General features: G+C 59.2%; 3 protein-coding genes across 35 annotated transcripts; all 3 read right to left on the bottom strand.

Moving 5' to 3' along the window:
• Positions 1-105: 105 nt before the first annotated feature.
• STUB1 (STIP1 homology and U-box containing protein 1) lies at positions 106-3,697 on the bottom strand. 7 transcript variants are annotated; one of them, XR_014933951.1, is made up of 7 exons: positions 3,440-3,697; positions 2,682-2,880; positions 2,434-2,599; positions 2,133-2,223; positions 1,529-1,585; positions 1,196-1,347; positions 106-1,039 (listed from the first exon to the last, which is right to left on the bottom strand). XR_014933951.1 is itself a non-coding variant. In XM_085514381.1 (7 exons), exons 2-7 carry the CDS (start codon positions 2,821-2,823, stop codon positions 914-916), a joined length of 699 nt encoding a protein of 232 aa, XP_085370507.1. In that variant the 5' UTR covers positions 2,824-2,998; positions 3,440-3,697; the 3' UTR covers positions 106-913. The 7 variants fall into 7 exon arrangements, 5 of the variants coding, with proteins under 5 accessions (XP_085370507.1, XP_085370506.1, XP_015732712.2 ...); XM_085514381.1 differs by having other exon boundaries at positions 1,196-1,312; positions 2,682-2,998; XM_085514380.1 differs by having other exon boundaries at positions 1,196-1,312; positions 2,682-2,906.
• Positions 3,698-3,998: 301 nt separating this feature from the next.
• On the bottom strand, positions 3,999-9,023 carry RHBDL1 (rhomboid like 1). Its single transcript, XM_085514374.1, has 8 exons — positions 8,695-9,023; positions 7,139-7,297; positions 6,713-6,937; positions 6,247-6,395; positions 5,722-5,834; positions 5,539-5,639; positions 4,853-4,913; positions 3,999-4,772 (listed from the first exon to the last, which is right to left on the bottom strand). The coding sequence occupies exons 1-8, from the start codon at positions 8,731-8,733 to the stop codon at positions 4,501-4,503; spliced, it is 1,119 nt and encodes a 372-aa protein (XP_085370500.1). The 5' UTR covers positions 8,734-9,023; the 3' UTR covers positions 3,999-4,500.
• Positions 9,024-10,113: 1,090 nt separating this feature from the next.
• Positions 10,114-22,206, bottom strand: RHOT2 (ras homolog family member T2). 27 transcript variants are annotated; one of them, XR_014933948.1, is made up of 19 exons: positions 22,152-22,206; positions 21,859-21,917; positions 20,990-21,071; positions 20,825-20,868; positions 19,201-19,254; positions 18,825-18,877; positions 18,169-18,277; positions 17,620-17,721; positions 17,065-17,163; positions 16,841-16,949; positions 16,440-16,560; positions 15,544-15,674; positions 14,423-14,568; positions 14,218-14,318; positions 14,017-14,147; positions 13,529-13,609; positions 13,191-13,313; positions 12,767-12,969; positions 10,114-11,573 (listed from the first exon to the last, which is right to left on the bottom strand). XR_014933948.1 is itself a non-coding variant. In XM_085514353.1 (19 exons), exons 1-19 carry the CDS (start codon positions 22,186-22,188, stop codon positions 11,456-11,458), a joined length of 2,004 nt encoding a protein of 667 aa, XP_085370479.1. In that variant the 5' UTR covers positions 22,189-22,206; the 3' UTR covers positions 10,114-11,455. The 27 variants fall into 27 exon arrangements, 19 of the variants coding, with proteins under 19 accessions (XP_085370479.1, XP_085370482.1, XP_032303603.2 ...); XR_014933949.1 differs by having other exon boundaries at positions 14,479-14,568; XR_014933943.1 differs by having other exon boundaries at positions 14,479-14,568; positions 15,544-15,628.
• Between the last annotated feature and the right edge of the window lie 27 nt (positions 22,207-22,233).

Raw genomic sequence — 22,233 nt, 5'->3', positions numbered from 1 at the left:
AAAGCTTAAATGCATCAACACAAGCCCCCAAGACACACCTGGGCCAGCTGCCCCTCCAATAGGGCAGTGAACCTTGCTCTCCCCTGCAGAGAAGCTCCCAAAGCATTCAAGCTCTTTTCACATTTATTGCTGAATGTTTTTTTGTTTCATTTTCTTTTAATGACATTGGCAAACGGGCCGGAGAGCACTCAGAAGCCAGGCAGGCTGCAGGGTCAACCACCCAGCGATGCCGCCCCACACGCTGCAGCCTCAGTCCAATGCAGGGTGGGTGGTTTTCTGTGTTTTTTTTTTCTTCTCAAAAGGGATTTTATTAGAAGGGAAATGAATGTGATCCCAGGAACCCCAGCCCCAGGGCTGGCAGGGGAGGGTATGCGCAAGCAGCCACCCCTTCCAATCTAGGGATAGTGGTTTCCCAGGAGCTCCAGAGCAAGGCAGGACAGGCAGAGAAAACATCTCCCACCCCAGCACGTGGCTATTTACAGGAACCAGCGTGACGTGACCCCGTCACCACAGGAGATGGAATGGGAAGAAAACCTATGTACATGGAGAGGGGATGTGGCCAGAGCAGCGCAGGGAGCACCAGCACTCGCCCCAGGCAGCTCCACGGGGAGTGACCTTTGGAGATTGTCAGCATGGAGGGGGTCCTGTCCCTTCCCTCTGAGTGATAATAACACTGTCGGGCCCTTCCTGCCCCCCCCCTCCACCCCAGCACCCGATGCTCCTGCCCAGCTGCTGCGGTTCTGCAGCAAGGGGAGAAGGCGATGGACCCTCACCGAGCACTGCCAACATGTCTCTGGGCACCCAGAGCAGAAGGGGACAGACAGACAGGGAGTAAGGCATGGTGCCAGCCCAGCACGAGCAGCCTGCGGCTGGGGAGAGCCCACAGGGGGGGAGCAGCATCACCCCTCTGCCGTCAGTAATCTTCCACCCAGCCGTTCTCTGAGATGAAGGCGTCGATCACCTCCTTCATGGCGAGGTTGGGGATGAGCTGGTCCTGGGTCAGGGGACTCCGCGTCACAGGATCAAAATGACCCACGCGCTGCAAGGGAGGTGGCCAGGAACCGGTTACACTGCGTGCCTGGCCCCAGGCCAGCAGCATGGGGGGGGTTGGGTGCAGCATCTGAACCCAAAACTCCCCTTTGCTGCCAGGGGAGGAGGCAGCAGCAGCACAGAAGAGCCCACATCTCTGCAGTACCTGCAGGTGTTCCTCTATGTCCTTCCTGTCGTACGTGATCCCGCTGGGTGTGATGCAGGGTTCTCTCATCAGTTCAAAGCTGATCTTCCCGCACAGGTAGTCAGGGATGTCACGCTTCTGGCTCGAGAGAAGCAGAGCTGGGTTAGGAAGCACTGGGAAAATACGGCAGAAAAAGTAATAAAGGGCTGAGGTGGTGGTGGGGATGCAGCCATGCAGTGCATCAGCTCAGACAGAGGAAGATATAAGTCCACATTGGCAGCAGGGACTAAAGAGGGTTACAGCAAGCAGCCCTGGTTGGAGAGAGCAGGAAGCATGTGCGGGGGGTGCACTCACCTTCCTCTTCTCATCCACCTGAGAGAAGAGTTCATCCATGTCTGCCAGGTACTTATCCTGGAAGAGGAACCTTTATTAATAGAGTGGGGGCAGAGCTCCATGTCAACAAGCTGCTGGCAGGAAGCAAGCCCACACTTTGTGGCTGCTCTGGGCACTTAATGCCCACAGAAGGGACAAACCGATCCGACCACAGGTTCAGAGCCAGATCCTTTGGTTCCCAGCCCCTGGTTCCCACCCCTCCCGGCTGAACTGCGTGGCAAAAACAATCCAGCTTAAAAATAACCGTCCTTTGTGGGGCTATTTTTATCCCAGGATTAAGTCCCCTGCTCCAGGACACCACACAGACCTACAGGCAGCCACAAGCTGCTCCCATTGCACAGCTGTCGAGGAATCACAGGCAATGCAGCTGGCAGGGCACAAACAGCAGCACCACTGCCAGGATGGGACAGGAGGGCGACGGCACAAGGGACAGGAGAACACACAAGGGGGATGAAAACCCTGTGACAGCAGCTCGTGTGGAGCCGAGGAGGGGAGGGAGAAGCACCAGGGAGGCTTTGGGGAGTCCTGCTGCCCTCCTGCCTAATGTGCCCACGCAGCCACTCACGTGTTTGGCCTCAATGCCAGCCAGCTGAACACGACCCCGGCTCTCATCCACATTTTCTTCTTGCTGAGCCTTCCTGCACTCAGCCAGCTCCCTGTGACAGAGGCAGCAGTGAGGGCACAGCAGAAAAAGACACTGCTGCTGACCCAGCCCCGGGGCTCTGCACATTGCAGGGGTGGGGTGCTGCACTCAGAGCTGCAACAGCCTCATGGCACTGAGAGATCCCCCCAGCAGCTCCCATCCCACACACATCACCCCCACCTTGTGGGCTCAGGAGGTCAAGTGGGACAAGGGCTGTCGTTACCTTTCCTTCTCGGCCATGATCAGCCTGGTCAGGTAAGAGTGCAGCTCGTTCTCTTGGTTGATCCGTTTCTCCTCGATGCTGTTCCAGCGTTTCTTCTTGGCGATGCGCAACGCGCTGGGGATGTCATCCCCAAAATTCAGCCTCTGCTCCTTGGCGAGGTTATAGGCTGCAGTGAGAGGAGGGGGAACAAAGCAGCCCTCAGAGCCCTGCTACACCACGGGGACGGCCCCCTCCCGGCCCCCACACACCTCTCTGCAGGTTGGCGATGGCCTCGTCGTAGTTCTCCATCTCCATCTGGCACTGCCCCAGGAAGAAGTGAGCTTTGACCGACTGCCCATCCAGCTCCAGCGCCCGCTTACAGTCGGCCAGTGCCTTGTCGTGCTGCTGCATCTTCAGGTAGCACAGCGCCCGGTTGGTGTAATACACGGCCACCAACGGGTTCCGGTTCTACGGGGCAACCACACGTCACCTCCCTGCCCACGGGGATGCAACCAGGTGACAAAGTGACGGGCGTGGGACAACAGGGCGCTGTCAGCCGGCCTTGGAATGCCACCTCCATGCTGAGCTGAGAGGGACAGGTTGGGAGCTGCGGCCCCATAGGGAGGTGTGGGGGGCAACCTGGGCCCATAGACTTACAGCCAACAGGGGCCGGCTTGGGGACAGCGGAGGGGACAGGGCTATGGGGGATGTGGGCAGGAGGAGACCAGGGTAAGGACATGACCCTGAGAACAGGGACCTCTGAGAGGGGACAAAGGGGAAGGGAAAGGGGGGACAGACAGACAGGCAGGGCCTTGAGCAGGGGGATACAGGGGGTGAAGGGCCCTGGGCAAGGAGCCACATGGAATGACAGGGCCCTGAGAATGGAAACGATGGGGAGGGACGGGGCCATGGGCAGAGGGACAGCGGGGGGGATGGGAACCACAACGGGGTGTGGGGTGGGGGGACAGGGCCTGGAATAGGGGGGAACCGGGGGGTCGGGATGAGGGTCGGCCCGGGGGACACTCACGATGGCGCGGCCATAAGCGGCAGCGGCCTCGGGGTACTTGCGGCCGCCGAACAGCCGGTTGCCCAGCTCCTTGTGCTCCTGCGCGCTATGGCTCTTCTCGGGGCTGCCTCCCCCCGCTCCCGGTCCCGCTGTGCCCGGTCCCGCGGCTCCTCCTCCCTCCCGTTCCCGTTCCCGTTCCTCCTTCCCCTTCATGGCCCGGCCCGTCCCGGCCGATCGGGGCCGGCGGCTCCGCTGCCTCCGGCCGCGCAGTGCGACAGCGCCGCCACGCCCCTGCACTTCCGGGGCGGGGCTTCACGGGGGGCGGGACATCAATCAAACGTGGGCGTGGTTGCAAAGTGGGCGTGGTCTGCTTGTGGGCGTGGCTTATGGCTTGTGGGCGTGGCTTGCTTTGGTTTCCCGCCGGCGCGCCGCCCCATTCCCGCCCCGTTTTCCGCCCCAATAACCCATGGCCGGGTTCCCTGTTTCTCGCCTGAGCGCTGCCCTAATTAACACAGCGGGCAATCCTTAATTAGCCCCAAATCCATCACCCCCCCCCCCCAAAGCACCCCCAGGGAGGGGGCCGTGTGCAAAATATTTATTTCTACTCCAAAAAAATGGGAAGGGGGGGGAGGGGGCAGCGCCTCAAACCCCCCCCCCCCCCCCCAAAACAGCTCGTTATGGGGCACCGACAGCAGCGCGGGGTCGGGGGGACACTGCGGGCTCCGCTTCCCCATCCCCCACCCCCACCTTCCCCCCCCCGCGAACGGTTCTTTTGGCATAGAAAAATAAATGGTTCCACGTCGGGCTCCTCTATTCCCGGGGGGGGGGACATAGAATTTGGGGGGTGCCCATGAAGGGGCTGCGGGGGGCTGCTCTCAGGGTGGGGCTCTGTGCTGACAGGGCTGAAGCATCCTTCACACGGGGGTTGGGGGGCACGGAGGGGCCCAGCGCGGCCGCTAGCACCGAGGGGGCAGCGTGTCCCCATGTGCCGCGCGGGGAACCCCCCCCACACCTTCCTTTGGGCCTTTGGCCATCGCTAGAAAAAGGGCAGCTGTAGGGAGGGCAAAGGGGGAGGGGGGTCCTTAGGGAGGGGGGGGGATCTGTGCCCCCAGGAGATCGTAGGCGAAGATGTTCCAGAAGACGGCGAAGAGCAGGAAGGTGCCGTAGGACAACAGCACCACCCACCAGCCGCACTGGTCCCGCAGACTCTCCTCGTAGCTGCGCAGGATGGTCAGCCCCATGCTGATGCCCACGATGGCTCCGGCCAGGTGCGCCATGAAGCTGGGCTGGGGGCCCGAGGCGGGCAGAGGCGGCGAGAAACGGAGCCACACGGCGCGTCCCACCTCCGAGCTCACTGCGGGACGGCGGCGGTGCCAGCGGGTCCCTCCCCGAGCTGCTGACCCCCAACCCCGCCCCCGTTATCCCCGTACTCACTGCACACCAGCGCCAGCACCATGCGCAGCAGCTTGTAGGGGCAGCGCATCCCGGCCCAGTTCTGAGGGTGGACAGATGGGGGGGTGGGCGTGGGGCACCCCGCAGAGCTGTGCCCTGTCCCCATGCTGTGCCCTGTCCCCATGCTGTGCCCCAGGCCCTGCTGCCAGCAGTGCCAACCCAAGGTGCCAACCTCCAGTGGCACCGGCCCTTGATGCCCAAACCATGTTCTCACCCCAATGGTCCCAACCCCGTGATGCCCATCCCATGAAGACCACCCTACAGACTCACCCCTTAATCCCATCCCATGACCCCCAACCCATGGTGACCACCCCACCATCTCATGATGCCCACCCTATGACGTAACTGCACAATCTCAAACCACAATACCCAGTCCATGATGCCCACCCTACAATTTCACCCCATAGAACCAACCGTATTACATCAACCCCACTGTGCTGTCACCCCACAAACCCGCTCCATGATCTCACACAACGATGCCCACCCTGCACTCACTCCATGGTGATACCCACCTCATGATGCCCACCCCACGATCTTACACCAGGATGCCCAACTCACAACACCCACTCCATAACCTCCCCCTGTGACACCCACCCCCTGGTGCCCACCCAGGGATGCCCACCTCATGATGCCCACCCCCAACCCCCCGAGGTGCCCCCACTGCTGACCATGACGACGTTGGCGAGGTGCGCTGAGCAGAGGGCATACACCCCCCCCGAGCCTCCAACCAGGGGTGCCCTCATGTCCGTGATGGAGACGGTGAGTGACCCTGCCACACGTTCCCCATTAATCAGGGATGGGGAGGGACAGAGGGACAGAAGGGATGGGGATGGGGACAGGCATGTGCCCACCTGCAAGGACACCGGCCAGGTAGAGGAAGCTGATGCGTAGGATGCCGTGCACCATCTCCAGGGGCACCCCGATCATCAGCTGCAGGAGGGCATTGAACCCGAGCTGCTCCAGCCTGCGGGGGCACCATGGGACACAGTAAGGTGACGTGTGGGATGGGATGGGATGGGATGGGATGGGATGGGATGGGGATGGGATGGGATGGGATGGGATGGGATGGGATGGGATGGGATGGGATGGGATGGGATGGGATGGGATGGGATGGGGTGGGATGGGATGGGATGGGATGGGATGGGATGGGATGGGATGGGGTGGGATGGGATGGGATGGGGTGGGATGGGGTGGGATGGGATGGGGTGGGATCGATGGGATGGGATGGGATGGGACAGGACGGGACGGGATGGGATGGGGTGGGATGGGATGGGACGGGACGGGACGGGACGGGACGGGGTGGGATGGGATGGGATGGGGTGGGATGGGATGGGGTGGGATGGGATGGAGGAACCCGGCTGAGGGCAGGGACTCACCCCACGTGCATGAACATGTAGGTGAGGAAGCGCCAGGCGCGGGCGCGGTGCCCGGGGTGATAAACCAGGGGGCTCTTCATGTACTCGGGGTGGTAGGTCTGCAGCACCCACTTGTTCAGCCGGGCCCCATAGCACAGGAACACGATGATCTGCAGGAAAGCACGGCACCGTTGCTCCCCAGCGCTGCAGGGACACTTCGGTCCTGCAGGGGGACATCACCGCTGGGGACATCCCTCCCACTCGCCCCTCGTTGGGGTGTCCTGAAGGCACGGGCGCATCGCAGCCCCATTCCATCTGCCCCGGGGATGAGCCCCGCAGTGGGGAGGGGACATCACACATGGGGTCAGCCGCCCCTTCCACCACAGATCTGAGACCCCACGGGGAGCGCAGCATCACGTTTGGGATCTGCCAACCCACTGTATGTGTAGGGCCCCGTGGGCACCGCACAGCGACCGGGTTCAGGCACCTGGGTGAGGGTGACGGCCGCCATGAAGACAGGCGGGGGGCACGTGCGGTGCTGGTAGAAGTACCAGCGCCGGTCCATCTCGCAGGGCAGGATCTCGTAGGCCACGTAGCGAACGAAGCGTTTGTAGAAGCCCAGCCCGGTCTCATCGAGGAGCCCATCCCGGGGCAGCGCTCGCTGCCCGTTGGCGATGGCGCGTTTGAAGCTGCTCGAGCGCTTGCTGCTGATCTGCGGAGAGACCCTGTGGCCACCGCCGCCACCACCAGCTGGGGGCAGCCTTGCACTGCAGGGTGCCCACCCCCACCCCATCCCATCCCACCCCATCCCATCCCATCCCATCCCACCCCCATCCCATCCCATCCCATCCCATCCCACCCCACACACGGTGGCACCCACCCGCTCCCACCGCCGCGTCACCCCAGCACTGACCAGGTCTACCAGCTCCTGATAGCAGACCTGCCCTTCGTCATTGCCCTGTGCCAGGGCCACCAGCATGTCCAGCTTGGCGGGGTCCAGGGGCAGCTCATGGCTGTGCACCAGGCTGGCAAACGTCTCCACGCCGATGAAACCGGTGTTTTCAGGGTCAAGCTGCAGGGAGAACAGCACAGGAATGGCCAGGATACAACCTGCCACAGGAACCTGCTTCCCAACATGGGAACTTACATCCCAACATGGGATTCTGAATCCCGAAGCAGCTGGGAGCCTCAGATCGCTGCCACCCCCTGCCCTTTGCCTCCACCCCCCCTATACACACACACACACACTCTGTGCTGTGTCACTCACGGAGCTGTGCCATCCCCACGACGAGCCACGCAGCCACCACTCTCCCACTCAGTTTTTCCCTGCCGCCAGCAGCCTGCCAGCCAGGGAGCCATGAAGCCAAACACACGCGAGGTGCTGGCACAGCCTCCTCCTCCTCCTCCTTATTCTCCTCCCACACAGCTCTCATACACCTGCATTTCCAGGCTCCAAAGCACCTGTGCAGGAGCACTCCACACCGAATGGGCACCTCTTGTCCAATGGATGCTCCACACAACCGTGACCAGTAGGTACCCAACACCACTGGGCACCCCACACCCCATATCCAGCGAGTGCAGAGTGGGGAGCACAGGGTTGGGTGTAAGATTGGGTGCAGAGTTGGGTGCGGGGTTGGGTGTAGGGTTGGATGTAGGGGTGGGTGCAGGTTTAGGTGGAGGTTTGGGTGTAGGTTTAGGTACAGGACTGGGTGTAGGGCTGAGGTGAAGGGTTGGGTATACAGTTGGGGTGCAGGGTTGGTGTAGGGTTGGGGTGCACGTTTGGATGCAGGATGTGCACGGCATCACAACAACCACCAACACACAGAGACAGGGAGCACCAGGTGCCCCTTGTCCCCCCACCATACACATCCCACGTGCTGTGCCACACCAGGACCCAACACTCATCTTCTCATGCACTGAGCACTGGGAGCCACTGATGGACTGGGGGCATCTCCCTGCACACAGACCGGGGGGAGCCCACCCGTGCCCAGGGGCTGCAGGGCAGCAGCGTGACCCCGACACCGCAGCGCCCAGCGGGGAGCGGGGGACTCGCCCAAGGTCAAGGAGGCAGCGGGGGGCGAGAGGGGCAGCGCGAACCCCGCCATGAATCCCGTCCCAGCCCGAGGCGACGCTGCCGGTTCCGCTCGGGGTGGGTCGGGAGGTGCCGCGCTGCGGGGCCGGGCAGCACCGAGCGGAATCGCGGCGGCGGCGGATCCTGCCCTGCGCTACGCAGCAGCGCTGCTCCCGCAATCAGGTCACGGGGCTCCGAGCCCGCAGCGGGGCTGCCGGGTTTGAGGGGGGTCCATCCGACGCCCTCGGCTCTCAGCACCCCGCCGTCCTTCAGGGATCCCGGGGGAGGCCACAAGTGAGCTGAGCTGCGCGGCCTCAGCGGCAGCACGAACACGCGATATGGGGGCACGGGGCACCACGCTCCCCCCTCCTCCCTGAGCCCCCCCCCCCTGTTCTCACCTGCTCCTGGATGAGCTGCAGCAGGGAGCTCCTGTCCATGCACCCGGCGGGCACCGGGCTCCGCCGCTCCCCCGCGCCCGGGGCCGGCGAACCGGGCAGGGGAGCGGAGCGGGCGGCGGGGGGGGCGGCGGGGGGGGCGGCTCTCCCAGCCAGCCCCGCGTTGCGCCGGGCCCGGCAGCGAACTGCGTGCGCCGGGAGCCGCCGGTGGCAGCGGGGCGGCGGCGGCGGCGGCGGCGGCGGCGGGGGAGGGAGCGAAGCCGAACGGAGCCGCCCCCGCCGCAGCGCGCGGCGCAGCGCTCCCCCTCCTCGCCGCGCACCCCCCGCCTCGGTGTCGTCGTTGTTCCCCCCCGCCACCCCGGGAGCAGCGGCCGCTCCGCCCCGCCCGCAGCACCGACCCCCAGTGATGGGCTGCGGGGGGGGAGGCGGCACCGGGAGCCTGAGGGATCTGATGTGGGTTTGTGTATCGTGATGTGGGTAACAGCGTTGGTAAGGGGAACATGTCCCAGTATGGGGACCAGCATCATGGTATGGGCACATGCATCCCAGTATGGGGACCGGCATCATGGTATGGGCACATGCATCCCAGTATAGGGACCGGCATCATGATGTGGGTACTAGTGTCCCAGCATGGGTAACAGCATCCCTGTATGGGTACCGGCATCCCGCTGCTGGTACAGGTATGTGCATCCCAGTATATGTGTGTCCATCCCAGTATGTTACCAGCATCCCAGTATGGGTTTGTACATCTTTCTATGGCAACCTGCATCCTGAAATGGGAATCTGCATTGTGGTATGGAAACCTGCATCTCAGTACAGATATGAGCATCCTGGTATGAACATGTGAATCAGCATCAGGATCTGCATCATTGTCCAGTAACCTGCATCCTGGTGCAAGTATCTGCATCCCAGTCTGGGCTCCAGCATCTCAGCACCGTGTAGATGCTGCATCCCCACCATGGGGACCCTGCTCTGCCCTGAAAGGATCCCTCACATCAGCCCCATCCAGCCCCTGAGCACGAGCAGCAGCTCCCCAGGTCCCCATCCCATGGGAGAGATGCTCCGTGTGGTTGAACTGTCCCTGGAGCCGCTTTAAGGCCCTGGAGAGACGCTGGGAAAATCCTTTTCCTGCACTGAGCTCATGTTCCTGGTGCCCAACGCTTGTGATGGAGCCTGAAGAGACAGAAATAGCTGAGGGAAAACTGCCGCCAGGAAACGGGAGCAGGGAAGGAGGTGGCACAGAGCTGAGCGCTGCACCGTGCTGGGAAGCAGGGCCAGGGCCTCATCCAAACCAGGCTTCTATTTGTACCCTAAATCCCCATAACTGACCCCAGATGGGTGGGCAGCCCCCCCCCCCCAGGACTCCTCCCTGCTGTGGGGACCCCCCCCAGGCCAAGGACAGCACAGGGACAGGATAAGGGCTGTGAATGGAAGGTGTGTAAAAATTTATTCCATTGTAGAGAACAAAACTAAAACAGAACAGCCGTGCCAGGCCCGGAGCAATGCGGGGCATAGGGACATCCCTGTGCTCCAGGACTCTGCCCCATGGACACACTCCTGGCGGGCAGCAGGACGGAATGGGAATAGAAAAGCCCAAGGACACAACCCTGTGGGTACCAGGGGAGAACCCCAGGCTGGCAAAAGCAGCTCTGGATGGATCAGTGTCACTGCTGGGATGGGGGCAGCACGGCAGGATGCTTCCCTCAAATCATGGCTTCTCCAACCCCTTGTTGGCTCCAGGTTACAGTAAAAGTTTAAATAGACAAAGGGATAAAGAAACAACGGGCTGCCCCTCGGTGCTGCCCCGAGCTGCCTGTAAATAAGCCTACCCTGAGTGCAGCCTAAGAGCTAGTGCCACTTATTTCACCAGGAGCTCCCCCTGGCACAGCAGAAGTGGGCTGGGAGCCAGGGGTAGGGGTGAGTAGAGTGTGGAGCTCCGAGGGAGCAGCACAGGCTGGTATCACTCTTTGGGATGCTGAGAACAGGGGCAGCCCCAAACTGATGCTGGCTGAAATGCCAATGGGCTGGAGCTGGGCATGGGGGAGAAACAGCTTCCAGTTGTACCAGGAGGTGCAACGCTCAGGGACCCACAAGAGGGAACAGCAGGACAAGGATCATACGATGGCACTGCCAGGAAAGGGCATCCTCAGCCCATGTAGTGTTCTCTGGCACTGGGAACAGCAGTTGTGGGGGAGAGGGAAAGGACACACAGGTAGGTAGGGGAGGAGGGCAGATGGGCCAAAATCCAGATGGAATGCTATTGGGAAACAGGGACTTGGGATGGGGGTGTGCCTTATAGGGCCAAAGCTGTCCAGCACTGCTGCAGCAGGCAGAAATCCTGACAGCCTCAGTGCTGGCACTGCTGCACGCCCTGAGGGCTCCAGGAGCATCACCCTACAGAACTGAGGGCTCCAGCTGGGCCCCCTGCAGAAGGGACGTGCCCAACCCATGGACAGAGAAACTGCGTGAACATAAAAACAAACGTTAAAAAAATCATTAACAGAATAAAAGAAGGGAGTGATCCCTTTGGCTTCCAGGGAGGAGGCCCCCAGCTGCCACACAGGCGAGGTGCCCAGGGGCCAGCGAGGTGAGGCTGACTGGTGCCAAGGATCGATCCTGCTGGTGCTGGGAACTCTGGCTTCTCTGGTCCTTGCAATTGAGGCTGGGGGAGGAGGATTTCCCACCTGGGACCAGCGGGTCCTCATGGGGCATCACTCAGGACGGGGAGCCGGTGGCACAGGGAGGTCGGGGCGGAGAGCAGCTCTCACTTGTTCTTGGCCAGCACACGGTACAGCGTGAACCCCACCAGGGCGGTGACTGCAGCCCCCAGGGCCACCCGGAGCCAAAAGGATGCAGCTCCCAGCTCCACGGCGTTCAGGTGGCTGCAAGGGAAGAGAGAAGAGATGGGGTGAGTGATGTGAAAGGAAACAAGTGTCCAAATGAGCCCGACAGCTCTTGGGATGGTGTGGTGCAGCTCTAGGGATTAAACCCCATCCGATGGTGCTGGTGCAGCCCCATACACTGAGCACCCACCACGCGGCATCACCATCAAACCCAATGATGGCTGGTGGAAGGGAGGCAGGCTTCACCCTCCCACAGCCCTGAAATAGCACACCAACATCTAAATAATTAGTACGAGCGAGGAGGTGCTCATCTTCCTTTCTAGGTCAGGCTGCTTTTACAGCTCCAAGTGCAGAGAGCCCCAGAAGTGGCCGCAGTGACACTGGCACAGGGGTGAGCAAATCAGCAGCAGCCACGGCACTGACCTGGGGACAGTGAGGGAAGGGCCCTGTGCCCTCTGATCGTACACATTCCCTTCCTAAACACGTGCTGTCCTGCATCACTGTGCTCCTCTACGAGGAGAAAAGACGTATCCATTATTCATTCTCTACTAAATCGGGAGGAGAACAGCCAATCCCTGGCCCTCCATTACGCTGTTATTTATTTATACCAAATACCCTAAGATATAGAAAGAATATTTAAATTTTAATACTGCAGAGGGGAAGAAAAAAAAAAAAAAAAGGTGTTGGCTCTAAAAATAAAGTTGTTTGTTGAAAAAGCTAAAGGGAAAACCACTCGCTGGTAATCCCATCCTGTCCTCCAACGCACCCGCACGCTCTCCTGGGAAGGGCAGAGCCCCCACTGTGCTGCCCAGCCCCTTTCAGAAGCAGCTCCTTCCCAAAGCAATGTGAGATCCTGCTCCTCTGATCTCTTTGCTGCTCCTGATCCACTTGATCAGGAGAAAACAGCCACCACCTCCTCCCTGCAGGCGCTGGCACACAAGGCTGGCTGCTCACCTTTCAGCACTTTTTTATCTCAGCCTTCAAAAAACAAAGATCCTGCCATGAGAGCTTATCCAATAAATCTGCCACAGGGCTGCACAAGGCAGAAGACAGTCGAGTTCTCTTCGCCCTCTCAGATCAGGGAAAAAAGTGGCCCTTTTGTTCCCATTAATCACATTGAGCAGACAATATCAAGAGCTTGGGAGAAACCATAGGGAATGCAAGGAGGGCAAGCTGCAGCCTCCTGCCCTCAGCTCCCAGCCAACAGCCCCCTCCGCAACACGGATACTAACGGGAACGTGGCGGCGGTGGCCAGCTTGGTGTAGACAGCAGTGCTGGGTGGGCCCTGGCCATGGCAGGAGAAGAGGAATGGTGGTGGGAGGCAGTGCTTGTAGCAGAACTCAGCAGGGGACAGCCCGGGCTGCTGGCTCGCTTCTGGCAGGTCTGTCTTGGAGGCCACAAAAACGCAGGGGATCTGGCTGTCCATGTAGTGTTGCTGCAGGCAGAGAAGGTGAGGGGTGAACAACTGGCCGCTGCCCTGTGGATCTCCAGGGAGGGAATCACAAGGGCTTCCCAGACAAGAGGGGACCAAGGAAGGAGGGCTCGGCTAGCACCAGCGCCTCCTGGAGGTGTGGGCTCTAGCTGTAGGGCAGGGGAAGGCTGGGAAATGCAGGGCTGCCACTCAAGGCTGATGCCCTCCAGGGTGCCTGCACTCACCTTATAAATACTGGCACAGTAGTTGAAGGATTTGGGGTCACTCAGGTCATACATCAAGCAGGCAACGTCGCAGGCTGCGTCCGATGGCTTTGTGAACTGCGTCTCAGCACTGACCTCGTGCAGCTGGAGCAGGAAACAAAGGGACAGGGGACACAGCATTGCCGTGAGGAGATGGGGTTGGGTCTCAAATCGACACACATGATGCACTGTAACACAGCCACAGGCCCAGCACAGCACAGGGGTGCTGTGTTGATGCAATATGGGTGGACAGAGTACAGCCTTGCTGCTGGCTGCTGTGCCCAGGCAGACATGGCAGCAATGCTCCCCCCCCTACTTACTATAAGGTACTTTTCCTGGCCGTTGACCTGCACAGTATTGATCGCGTAGAGAGATGGCTCTCCTGGGCTCTCCCTCTGAGCCTGCCATGGATGAAAACACCGTCTCAGACAGCAGGGAGAGTGCTTAGGGGAGGGAGAGCACTTCACGCTGCTCTGATCCCTGCGGTCTAACAGCCACTGCCCTTGAAAGCCAGCCAGAGTCTGCCACAAGACAAGGGCCGTTAGCAATGAGCAGGGAAAAAATCAGCATCACCTTGGTCAGATTAGGAAAGGAACAGCCTCTGAGAATCCTTGGGATAAGCAGAGGGAGGGAACCCACAGCCTTACGCAAAATAAAGGGGCAAGAGCCACGGCGTGGAGGGGTGGTACAAAGCCCCGTGCTGGGATGCTGGGTCTGGCCAGGGCAGGGAGGTGCTGGCACACAGCAGATTGCTCAGCGGCCTCACGCTCTGCCTCCTGCTCCACCAGAGAGGGGAGCAGCCACTCACCGCGAGGCTCCTGCCGAGGAAGGCCTGCAGGAAGGCAGACTTGCCTGCACCCCCGGCTCCCAGCACCTTGCATAGGAAGACATTTCTCTGGGTCTGGCCTTTCTCCAGGTCAATCCTCTTCTCCCGGGTCACTGGCAGGAGAAAGGGTGGGTGAGTGCGAGGAGGACACCGAGCTGCCAGGAGGTGAGGGCAGTGCTGTACCTGTGAGGGCCTGAGTCTGGGAGTCCTGCTCTGAGAGGATGGGGTAGCCCAGGTAGCCGAGGCACTCCAGGCAGTGCCGCACATCCAGGTAGGCTGTGAGGCTGAAGAGACAGAGCAGCATTGGGAAGCTGGTCAGGGGGATGCTGACAAGGTCAGCAAACACTACGTGACGGGACTAACAACGTGGGAGAGGGACTGAGCTTACGTCCACTGGCAGAGAAATCCATGCAGGGAAAGCAGGCCTTTATCAGTGGTGCATACCGTGTTGTAGAGCTCAGGGCCCCAGGGCATGCAGGGGAAGACACTGAAGAAGTTCTGCAGCTCTGCAGGAGAGAGGGCACCATCCTGGTCCTGCCAAAACAAGTGGAAATCAGGAGCTGAGGCAGGACACAGCCTACATGCACATAGCAGCTCTATACAGCCACGTCAAGCGCTGTCAGGGACCACTCTCTAGGGGTCCTGGCACAATGAAGCCAACTCATTTCCTGCTGCAGAATGACACAGGGATCCTTTCAATAGCAGACATCAACTGCAAGCAAGGCCAGAGCTGCGTGACTGTGCAAAGAGCCTGAACCCCAGGGACACTCATCACTGTACAACCAACAGGCACTGCCAGAAGGGATTCTGTTCTGTGACTAAAACTGGAGCCACCGCCAGCCCTGCCACTGGGAAGGACCTGTTCACATGCACCCTGTAGCTCTGAGCTGCTGGTCCTGCCACGCTGCAGGTCTGTGCTGCAGGGAAACCAGCCTGAGGCCTGCAAGCAATTGCTGAGTCCTCCAGACAAACACATGCCAACACAGCAGCCTCAGGGTAGCATGCCACAGGGCCCCATCACAGAAGATCTGCTGGTATGTGGGCACACACAGACATGTTTTAACTCAGTGCTACAGCACTCATGGAGCCACCATACCCCAGATGTACACCAACATGTACATAATTTCATCAGATGCATGCAGATCCGAGACATCCCCTTCTCTCACTCTCCGAAGAGACAGAGTATGGTACCAATTAATCGCCTTATTTCTCCCTCTGCAGCCCAGCATCCCTTCCACGGGGCTGCCAACTGTGTGGATACTTCTGCTTGGTTTGTGGCTGCAGACCAGCAGCTCTGTTCACTTTCCCTACCAACCCGTGTGCTACAGATGGTCACATAGCAGGGCTGATGCCAGCTCAGATCCTGAAGACCCACACGTTACCACGTGCTCTTTGGACAAGGGTGCTAATCTCAATCCCATGGCCCTGACGTGCAGCTACAGTCAGGTACCTGCAGCTCACTGCAACCACCAAAAGCCTCAGCAAGAAGCTACACGGCGCACTGCACACCTTGTCATGCTTCTCGAAGAGCCGCTGCAGGAACTGGTAGCCCAGGTGGTTGAGCTCCGTGGAGCAGCCAGGGGGCAGGCGGAACCTGCCAGGAGAGACCCAAGTGAGCAGCTCCAACACCTCCTTGCTCCCTGAACGAAGGGCAGTGTGTCAGTGGGTCCTCTGCAAAGCCACATCTCAGCCGGAGCACACAGCTCCCCAGTCCCTCCCTGCCCAAGGCCAGTGGTTGTCCCGAGGCCTGGCTGCTCCCTGGCTTTAGGGAGAAGGTGCTGAGTGTGCAGAGCAGGCTCCCCTCAATACATCTGCATCACCCAGCAGATCAGGAGCTGACAAGGCCTTTGTTTAGCCTCACACTCAGGGCTGCAGAAGGGCACAGCTCTAGACACACTGCTTTCCATCAGCACAGGCCCTGTTGTCTTCCTCCATTGCCTGCTCTCTGGAGAGAAGATGAGGCAGCTCACAGCCAAAGCTTTTCATTACTGCCAGATCACCACTTCCAGGGTGGCAGGGAGCAGAGAAGAGACAGCAGCTGCAGAATCAGCCAGGAAGGCTATGCTGACTGCTCACGGCTCCTGACAGCTCAGCTCAAGCAGAGACAGAACAGCCTTCAAAAGTCCCTTGTTGATGTCAACGCAAGTCAGGGACAAGCCTTATTCACTCTGTTCTTTGCCCACCTACACCACAGCCAACAGCACAGTTAACAGCTTCAAGGCCTTCACACTGTTGCCAACCCCCCTGTTCCCAGCTCATGACCATAGGAAAGGTGAGGAGCATAAACATGACCATAAGTTCAGGGTACAGCTTCAGCTGAGCAATACAGCAGATGCCAGGACACTGAATTGTACACCACAGGGTTGTCACACCCTGCCTGCCCCACTCCATGCCAGGATACGCACTGTGGGTACAGATAGTCTTCTGTCAGCTCCAGCTCGTCATCGTAGCCAAAGCGGCGAAGGATAGTCCATGTGGTCTCATGCCGACCCCTCTGGATGAAGAGTGTGTTGAGGAAGAGGAAGCCTGTGGGGGAGAGATCAGGCAGCTCAAACAGTGGGGCCAGACTGGGACTCAGCCTTAGGGATCCACATCTCAGGACTATGCATCCACTAGGAAAACGGTGCTTGGACAGAGAGCTTTACATGGCCATAGCAGGCTCAAGTTTGCTTTGACAAGGGGGACTAATTAGGCTTGGATCAAGATCTAGTAGGTTCAGGCTGAGCACAGAGCCCCTTTGCGAACGCTGAAGGAGGTGGATCCATCCATTCCTTGCAGTTAAGGAGCAGAGTCCCCATGCTGTTACCATTTAACGTCAGGCCATTGTCCTGCACTCCATCTGTGGTGTTCTTCCATACAACCATCTTCACATCCTCCAAGGCCTGTGGAGCCAATGGGTTTCCAAAGCAGGACTTCTACCTCCCAAGAGAAAGAAGGTCATCATGAGCCAGCATATGGACAGCAGAACCCTCTGTCTCATTGGCATCCAAGAAGGATCGCGAGATACTACAGCTCCACAGCCAACCCTACCTGAAAGTAGTTGAGTTCATCATCACTGAGGATCTGGTTGTTATCTTGGTCTGAGAGGTTGAAAATCCGGGTCAACGCTCTTGAACACGCAGGTCTCAGCTGCAAGGGACCAATCATGGGAACAAAATCAGGGCACTATATTTATTGTGACTCTTTCTTCTGCCTCCCAAAGTCCAAAGGCACAGAGCCCTTCCTGCAATGGCTGAGAGCATGGTTCAGGTAGGCCAGCACCACAGACATGCTGAAGCTGGAGTCAGAAGCACGACAGCCTACAGGGAAAGTTTTCCTTGGACCCTTCCCCACCACGTAGACTGGAGCATGAGGGCTCCCACAGATATCTCTGGCCAGTATATTCTCATCTGGCTGCACTTAGCAGGGAAAGATGGCTCCTTCCTCCTCTGTTGGCTCCCCCCAGGGGTACTGCTTTCCCCTTCTTGCTACCTTGGCCCAAACTCTCCACATCCTTCCCGGTATAAAAGGCACAGCAGCAGCCTGGAGCTCTGTGACCCCACAGGTGGGCAAGGACTCCTCTGGGAGCTGTGAGCAGCTTCTTACCTGCTTCTCCTCCGGGTCATAGAGGGGTGCCGTGGGATGCAGCACAGCTTTCTGGGCATAGTAGAAGAGCTCAGAGATGTTCTTGAGGTTCTTGGCAGAGCACTGTGGATTCAAAGGAAGACACAATGCTGTGTGTGGGCAATGGGCTTATGACAGTGGGGAGGAGGAGGTTGACAGGAGCTCTCCAAGCCTCCAAGTAATGCACCAAAGCACAGAGCAATCTCTGTCCACCATCAGGAATAAAAAACAAACAAAAGCCAAACCAAAAGGGAAACCTGTTCACACTCTGGCTTTGTTGCTCTCACTCCACAGCCCCAGACCCAACATGGGCTGCATGCAGCTCCAATGCCATTTACCCCTAGACAGGGCAGACACTGAAACCCACTCTTTGTGTGGAAAGCAAAGCAAAGAAAACCCAGACTGAGGTTGTTCTGCTGAGCAACACTAGCAGGGTATATCCCCCACAAACACGAAGGCTCCCCTGGCCCACAACAGTCATGTGCTCCTTACCCCTCACAGAGGCTTGTCAGAAACACTCAGTTCCCTCACCTCCACACAGGTCTCAATCTCTGAGAACTGGTTCATGATGGGCAGGATGACTTCCATGGAGCTCCCCATCTGCAGGTCAGACTTGTTTCCAACTAAAATAATGGGGATCCTGGGGGAGAAAGATGGCAGGTCAGAGAACACGAGTGGGGCCACCCCTCTGCCAGCCTCAGCTGTGCTCCAGCTGCATGTGTTGCTGTACAGCCACCCAGGGAGCCTCCCTGCCTTCCTCTGCAAGGTCCAGAACAGCTTTCCTGCTTCCTACGGCTGGGAGCATCCATCTGGAGGAACAGACTGCCTGATCCTGATTACGCTTTCACCCAGCAGCAATATGTTCAGGAGCTTATAATCCAAACACAGCAGCCTTCTGCCTAAACGACCCACGTGCAGCTTATGACTTCTGCTCTGCCATCCTCCCTTAGCAGCCTCCTCTTCTTGTCTTGCCAGTGCGACATTAAGGTGGGAGGGGAGGGGGGAAACCTTCTCCCGTGACCCTCTGACTCAGCTAGACCCACAAGGAAGAAAAGCTCCCACATTCTTCCGCTGCAAGTGGTTTAGGCACCAGTTGCACAGCTGGCTCAGTGTGAGCAACCTCCACCAGCAACAAAGGCAGTGAGGGCCCTGCAACCTCCAGAATCACCCAGTTCTGCCCACAGTACCTGGCACCCTTTTCAGCTCCTCCGTTCACCATGGGGATCCATTTTGTGCGAATCTGCAAGGCAAGTACAGAGAAAGACCTGTGAGAGCAGGCTGGGGAGGGAGAGGCAGCTCCCAACACACACGACGTGGCTGTCAGCAGGGCCCTGCAGCCATCTGCTCCCCAGCATTCCCCCGCACCAGCAGGCAGAGCATACCCAGGGATGCTGTAAGCCAGCAGAAGGATGTGACAGGCCTGTTGCCTCCAGCACAGGCAGAACTGCCAGCATGGGAGCAGGCCCAGGCTGTGCTCAACCTGTCTCTGCTTGCAGGAGTCCCAGACCCCAGAACCTCTGGAGGGCTGGGGGCATCTCAAGGCTCCCACAGGTGACACGTTACCTTCTCAATCGTGGCTTCCTTGGTGACATCATACACCACACAGACCACATTGGCCTGCAAGAGAGCAGCAGAAAGGGGGGTGAGCAAAAGTCCTGGTGCTCCTACCAGGAAGGAAGCAGGGAAGCCTTCCAAGCTCAGGCAGCTCCAGCCCCAAATGCTGCCACTGCGTTTGCGCTAAAACCCAGCAGCTGTGGTTTAGAATGCACGAGCAGTACACACAAAAACACAACACACATGCTGCCTGCAGGCTCCTCGGGAGCTGGACAACAGCAGCTATAACCTCAGCTGTCTCGTGCCAGCATACACAATCTCCCTTCTCAGCACTTGGCACAGCATGGATGTTTTTCTTCCCCAGACAGGCAGGAAGCACATGGCAGCTCCCACCCCTGCTCCAACCCTGTGAGGCCTCCATAGAAGAGGGAGGGGCACACGTGCAGCAGTGCCAGCCACACGACTCAAGGCCACACCAAGACAGGCAGGGTGGTGGCAGCACATAGAGCTGCTCAGCCCAAGCCTAAGGGCAGGGTAAAGGCAGAGGAGCCCTTTGACCACAAGGCCTCACTGCTGCCAAACCCCAGCTCTGCATCAGGATGCTGGGAGCACAGCCTCACTTCTCTGCCTCAGGCCCCATCCCACTGTCAGCAGCACACCCACCACCATTCCGTGCCCTCCCAGGCATCTTGGGGTGCCATCCCTGTGTCAGGCAGCCAGGGTCCTCTTCTCCATTTAGCTCTGCATGGGAACCACCCCTTCTCCTCCCTGCACTTGATACCTCAACTCCCCACTTCCACACACATGGTGGCCTGGCAGCCACTGACCTCCCCTTCCCAGGCCTGCACAGACAGCACTGACACCAACACTTTGTTTGAAGCAGACAGAAGGGATCACTGGCCCTTTCAGGGGAGAGTTTAGTGCTAATCCCAGGGATGCACAAGGGTTTAGGCAGGATTTCCTGGAGCTGTTTTAAGCATCTCAGGACATTCCTCCTGTCTGGGTAGAGGGAGCAGGAGCCCCATTCCCCTGGCCCACCTCCCCAGCTGTTAGATGCCAAGGTGGAGCAATGGGATAGTTTTGCTGTGAGACGCACAGGGGAGAGCTTTGTTATGTATTATCAAGAGATCCTTCTCTTGAAGAAGCCAAAGTTAATCCCAAAGTGAGGGAGAGCATCAGGGCTGGTTGGATGGATTTTTTCCCCTCCCTGACCTGTACGCCCCAGGGCTCCAGCTCCCAAACCACCACTTCTGTGTCACTGCTTTATCACACAGCCACAGTAACCTCATGCAGAGAGCAGAGGACCTCATCGACAACTGCTGCACCCCTCCACCTCCTGGGAACATGCAAGGGATGGGAGCAGACTGCGTGTGCTCAGCAGCCTCCCCCCCCCCCCCGCTCTCCTTCTGGTAGCTCCCCAGAAGGCCAGGACAAGCCCTACAACAGCTTACAACACAGAGAAGGATTAAACAAAGTGCTAAACAAACTGCTAGCGTTAATCCACAGATAACCAACAGCCTGCACATCTCTGGGTGGTTAATGGAAAGAGAGAGTAGTCACATGTCACACACAGGCTGCACAGCTACGGCGGTGCAGCCTTCTGCCCTGCAATGCCCCATCCAGCCCCACTCACCTTAGCAATCTCCTCTTGCAGCTCATCCTCAGTCTGCTCTGACTCTGGAAAGGGAGAACTGTCATCATGCACTGTCTATGCCCGCTGCAGTAGGGACATCCTTCCTGCTCACTGCAGGTAGGCAAGGAGAAGGGAGGCCAGCAGGGAACAAGAGCACAGTCCCACCTGAATAATCCACAATGTGCGTGGGGACCTTCTCAGGTGTGACATCAGCCGGGATCGTGATCTCTTCTGCTCGAGGTGGCACCTGCAAAGCAGGCAGACTGTGTTCTGCTGCACGGACCATCCAGTCAGTCCAAGCAAGGGTGAGGAAGGGAGACTGGGTACTCAGATCTCAACGTGGCTGCTGCACAAACAGAGTGACTCCTGCCCGCAGGGAGCTGCAGCAGGCTGATGTGTGCTGTAATAGCCTGCTCCTCACACAGTGAATCCTGACAGCCTCCCAGCCCTGAGCGCTCCCTGGAGACACAGCCCTGTGTCCCTACATGAAAGCAGCATCTCAAAAAAGCCAGTGCTGCCACCCCCACACTAAGCCCTCAAGTGCTCCCCTCGCTCCAGCCTGACCTCCTGGCAGCTGGCTAAGCTGATTGCCTGGGCTTTTTTGTGAAACATGGAAAGGTGCTGGAAACCAGTTGCTCCCCTGCACGCTGATGCTTCCCAGTGAGCACTATTTGCCTGCAGGCAGACACTAATGCAGGGCAAATCATCCCAAGCAGGGCACTGCCCCTTCTGCTTCCAAGATGGGACAGCAAGCCACGCAGTCAGAGGCACAGAGGGGCTCATGTAGGTAAGCTGGGGGCCCTGCTCAGAGTGCCAGGCTCTGCTCCAACCACACAAGAAGGCTGGGGTGGCTCAGCCCCTTCCATGGGCTCTGTTGTGCTGCAATGAGGCTGCAAAGCCCCCGAGGGAGCAACAAGGGAACAAAACCCCAAAGGAACAGCATCCAAACGGACCGGGGCAAGGAGATAACACTATAACTCTAAACGCCTGGGGATAAAGCCTGGGGATACAGCTGGACTCAGCTCCACGCTCACCTCCTCGGGGAACTCCTCTCCCACCAGAGCCATGATCAGGGACGTCTTCCCCACCTGGGCTAGGAAAGAAAGGACGAAACGTCGGCACTGCACGGAGCAACACACCGGGTCACAGCGGCCTATCCCAGCCCAACACCTCAGGGCCTAACGGAGACCCGCACCGAGCCCTTTACACCCGGTTCCACCGGCCTCAGCACCACGGGGATGGACCATAAGGATCCGAAGCCTCAGGCAGCCCAGCACAGCCCAACATAGCCGCTTCTCCCCCCCCGGTCCCGGCTCGCCGCCCTTACCCTCCCCCAGCAGCAGGATCCGCACGTCCCGCTTCATGGCGGCCCCGCCGCCTCCAGCGCCGCTTCCGGCTTCAACCAACGA

Source organism: Coturnix japonica, chromosome 13, assembly GCF_054131305.1.
Source record: "Coturnix japonica strain WE chromosome 13, WE-NBRP24, whole genome shotgun sequence".
NCBI classification, from domain to species: domain Eukaryota; kingdom Metazoa; phylum Chordata; class Aves; order Galliformes; family Phasianidae; genus Coturnix; species Coturnix japonica.
The sequence above is the reverse complement of the archived record's forward strand: the minus strand, read 5'-3'. Positions and strand labels throughout refer to the sequence as shown.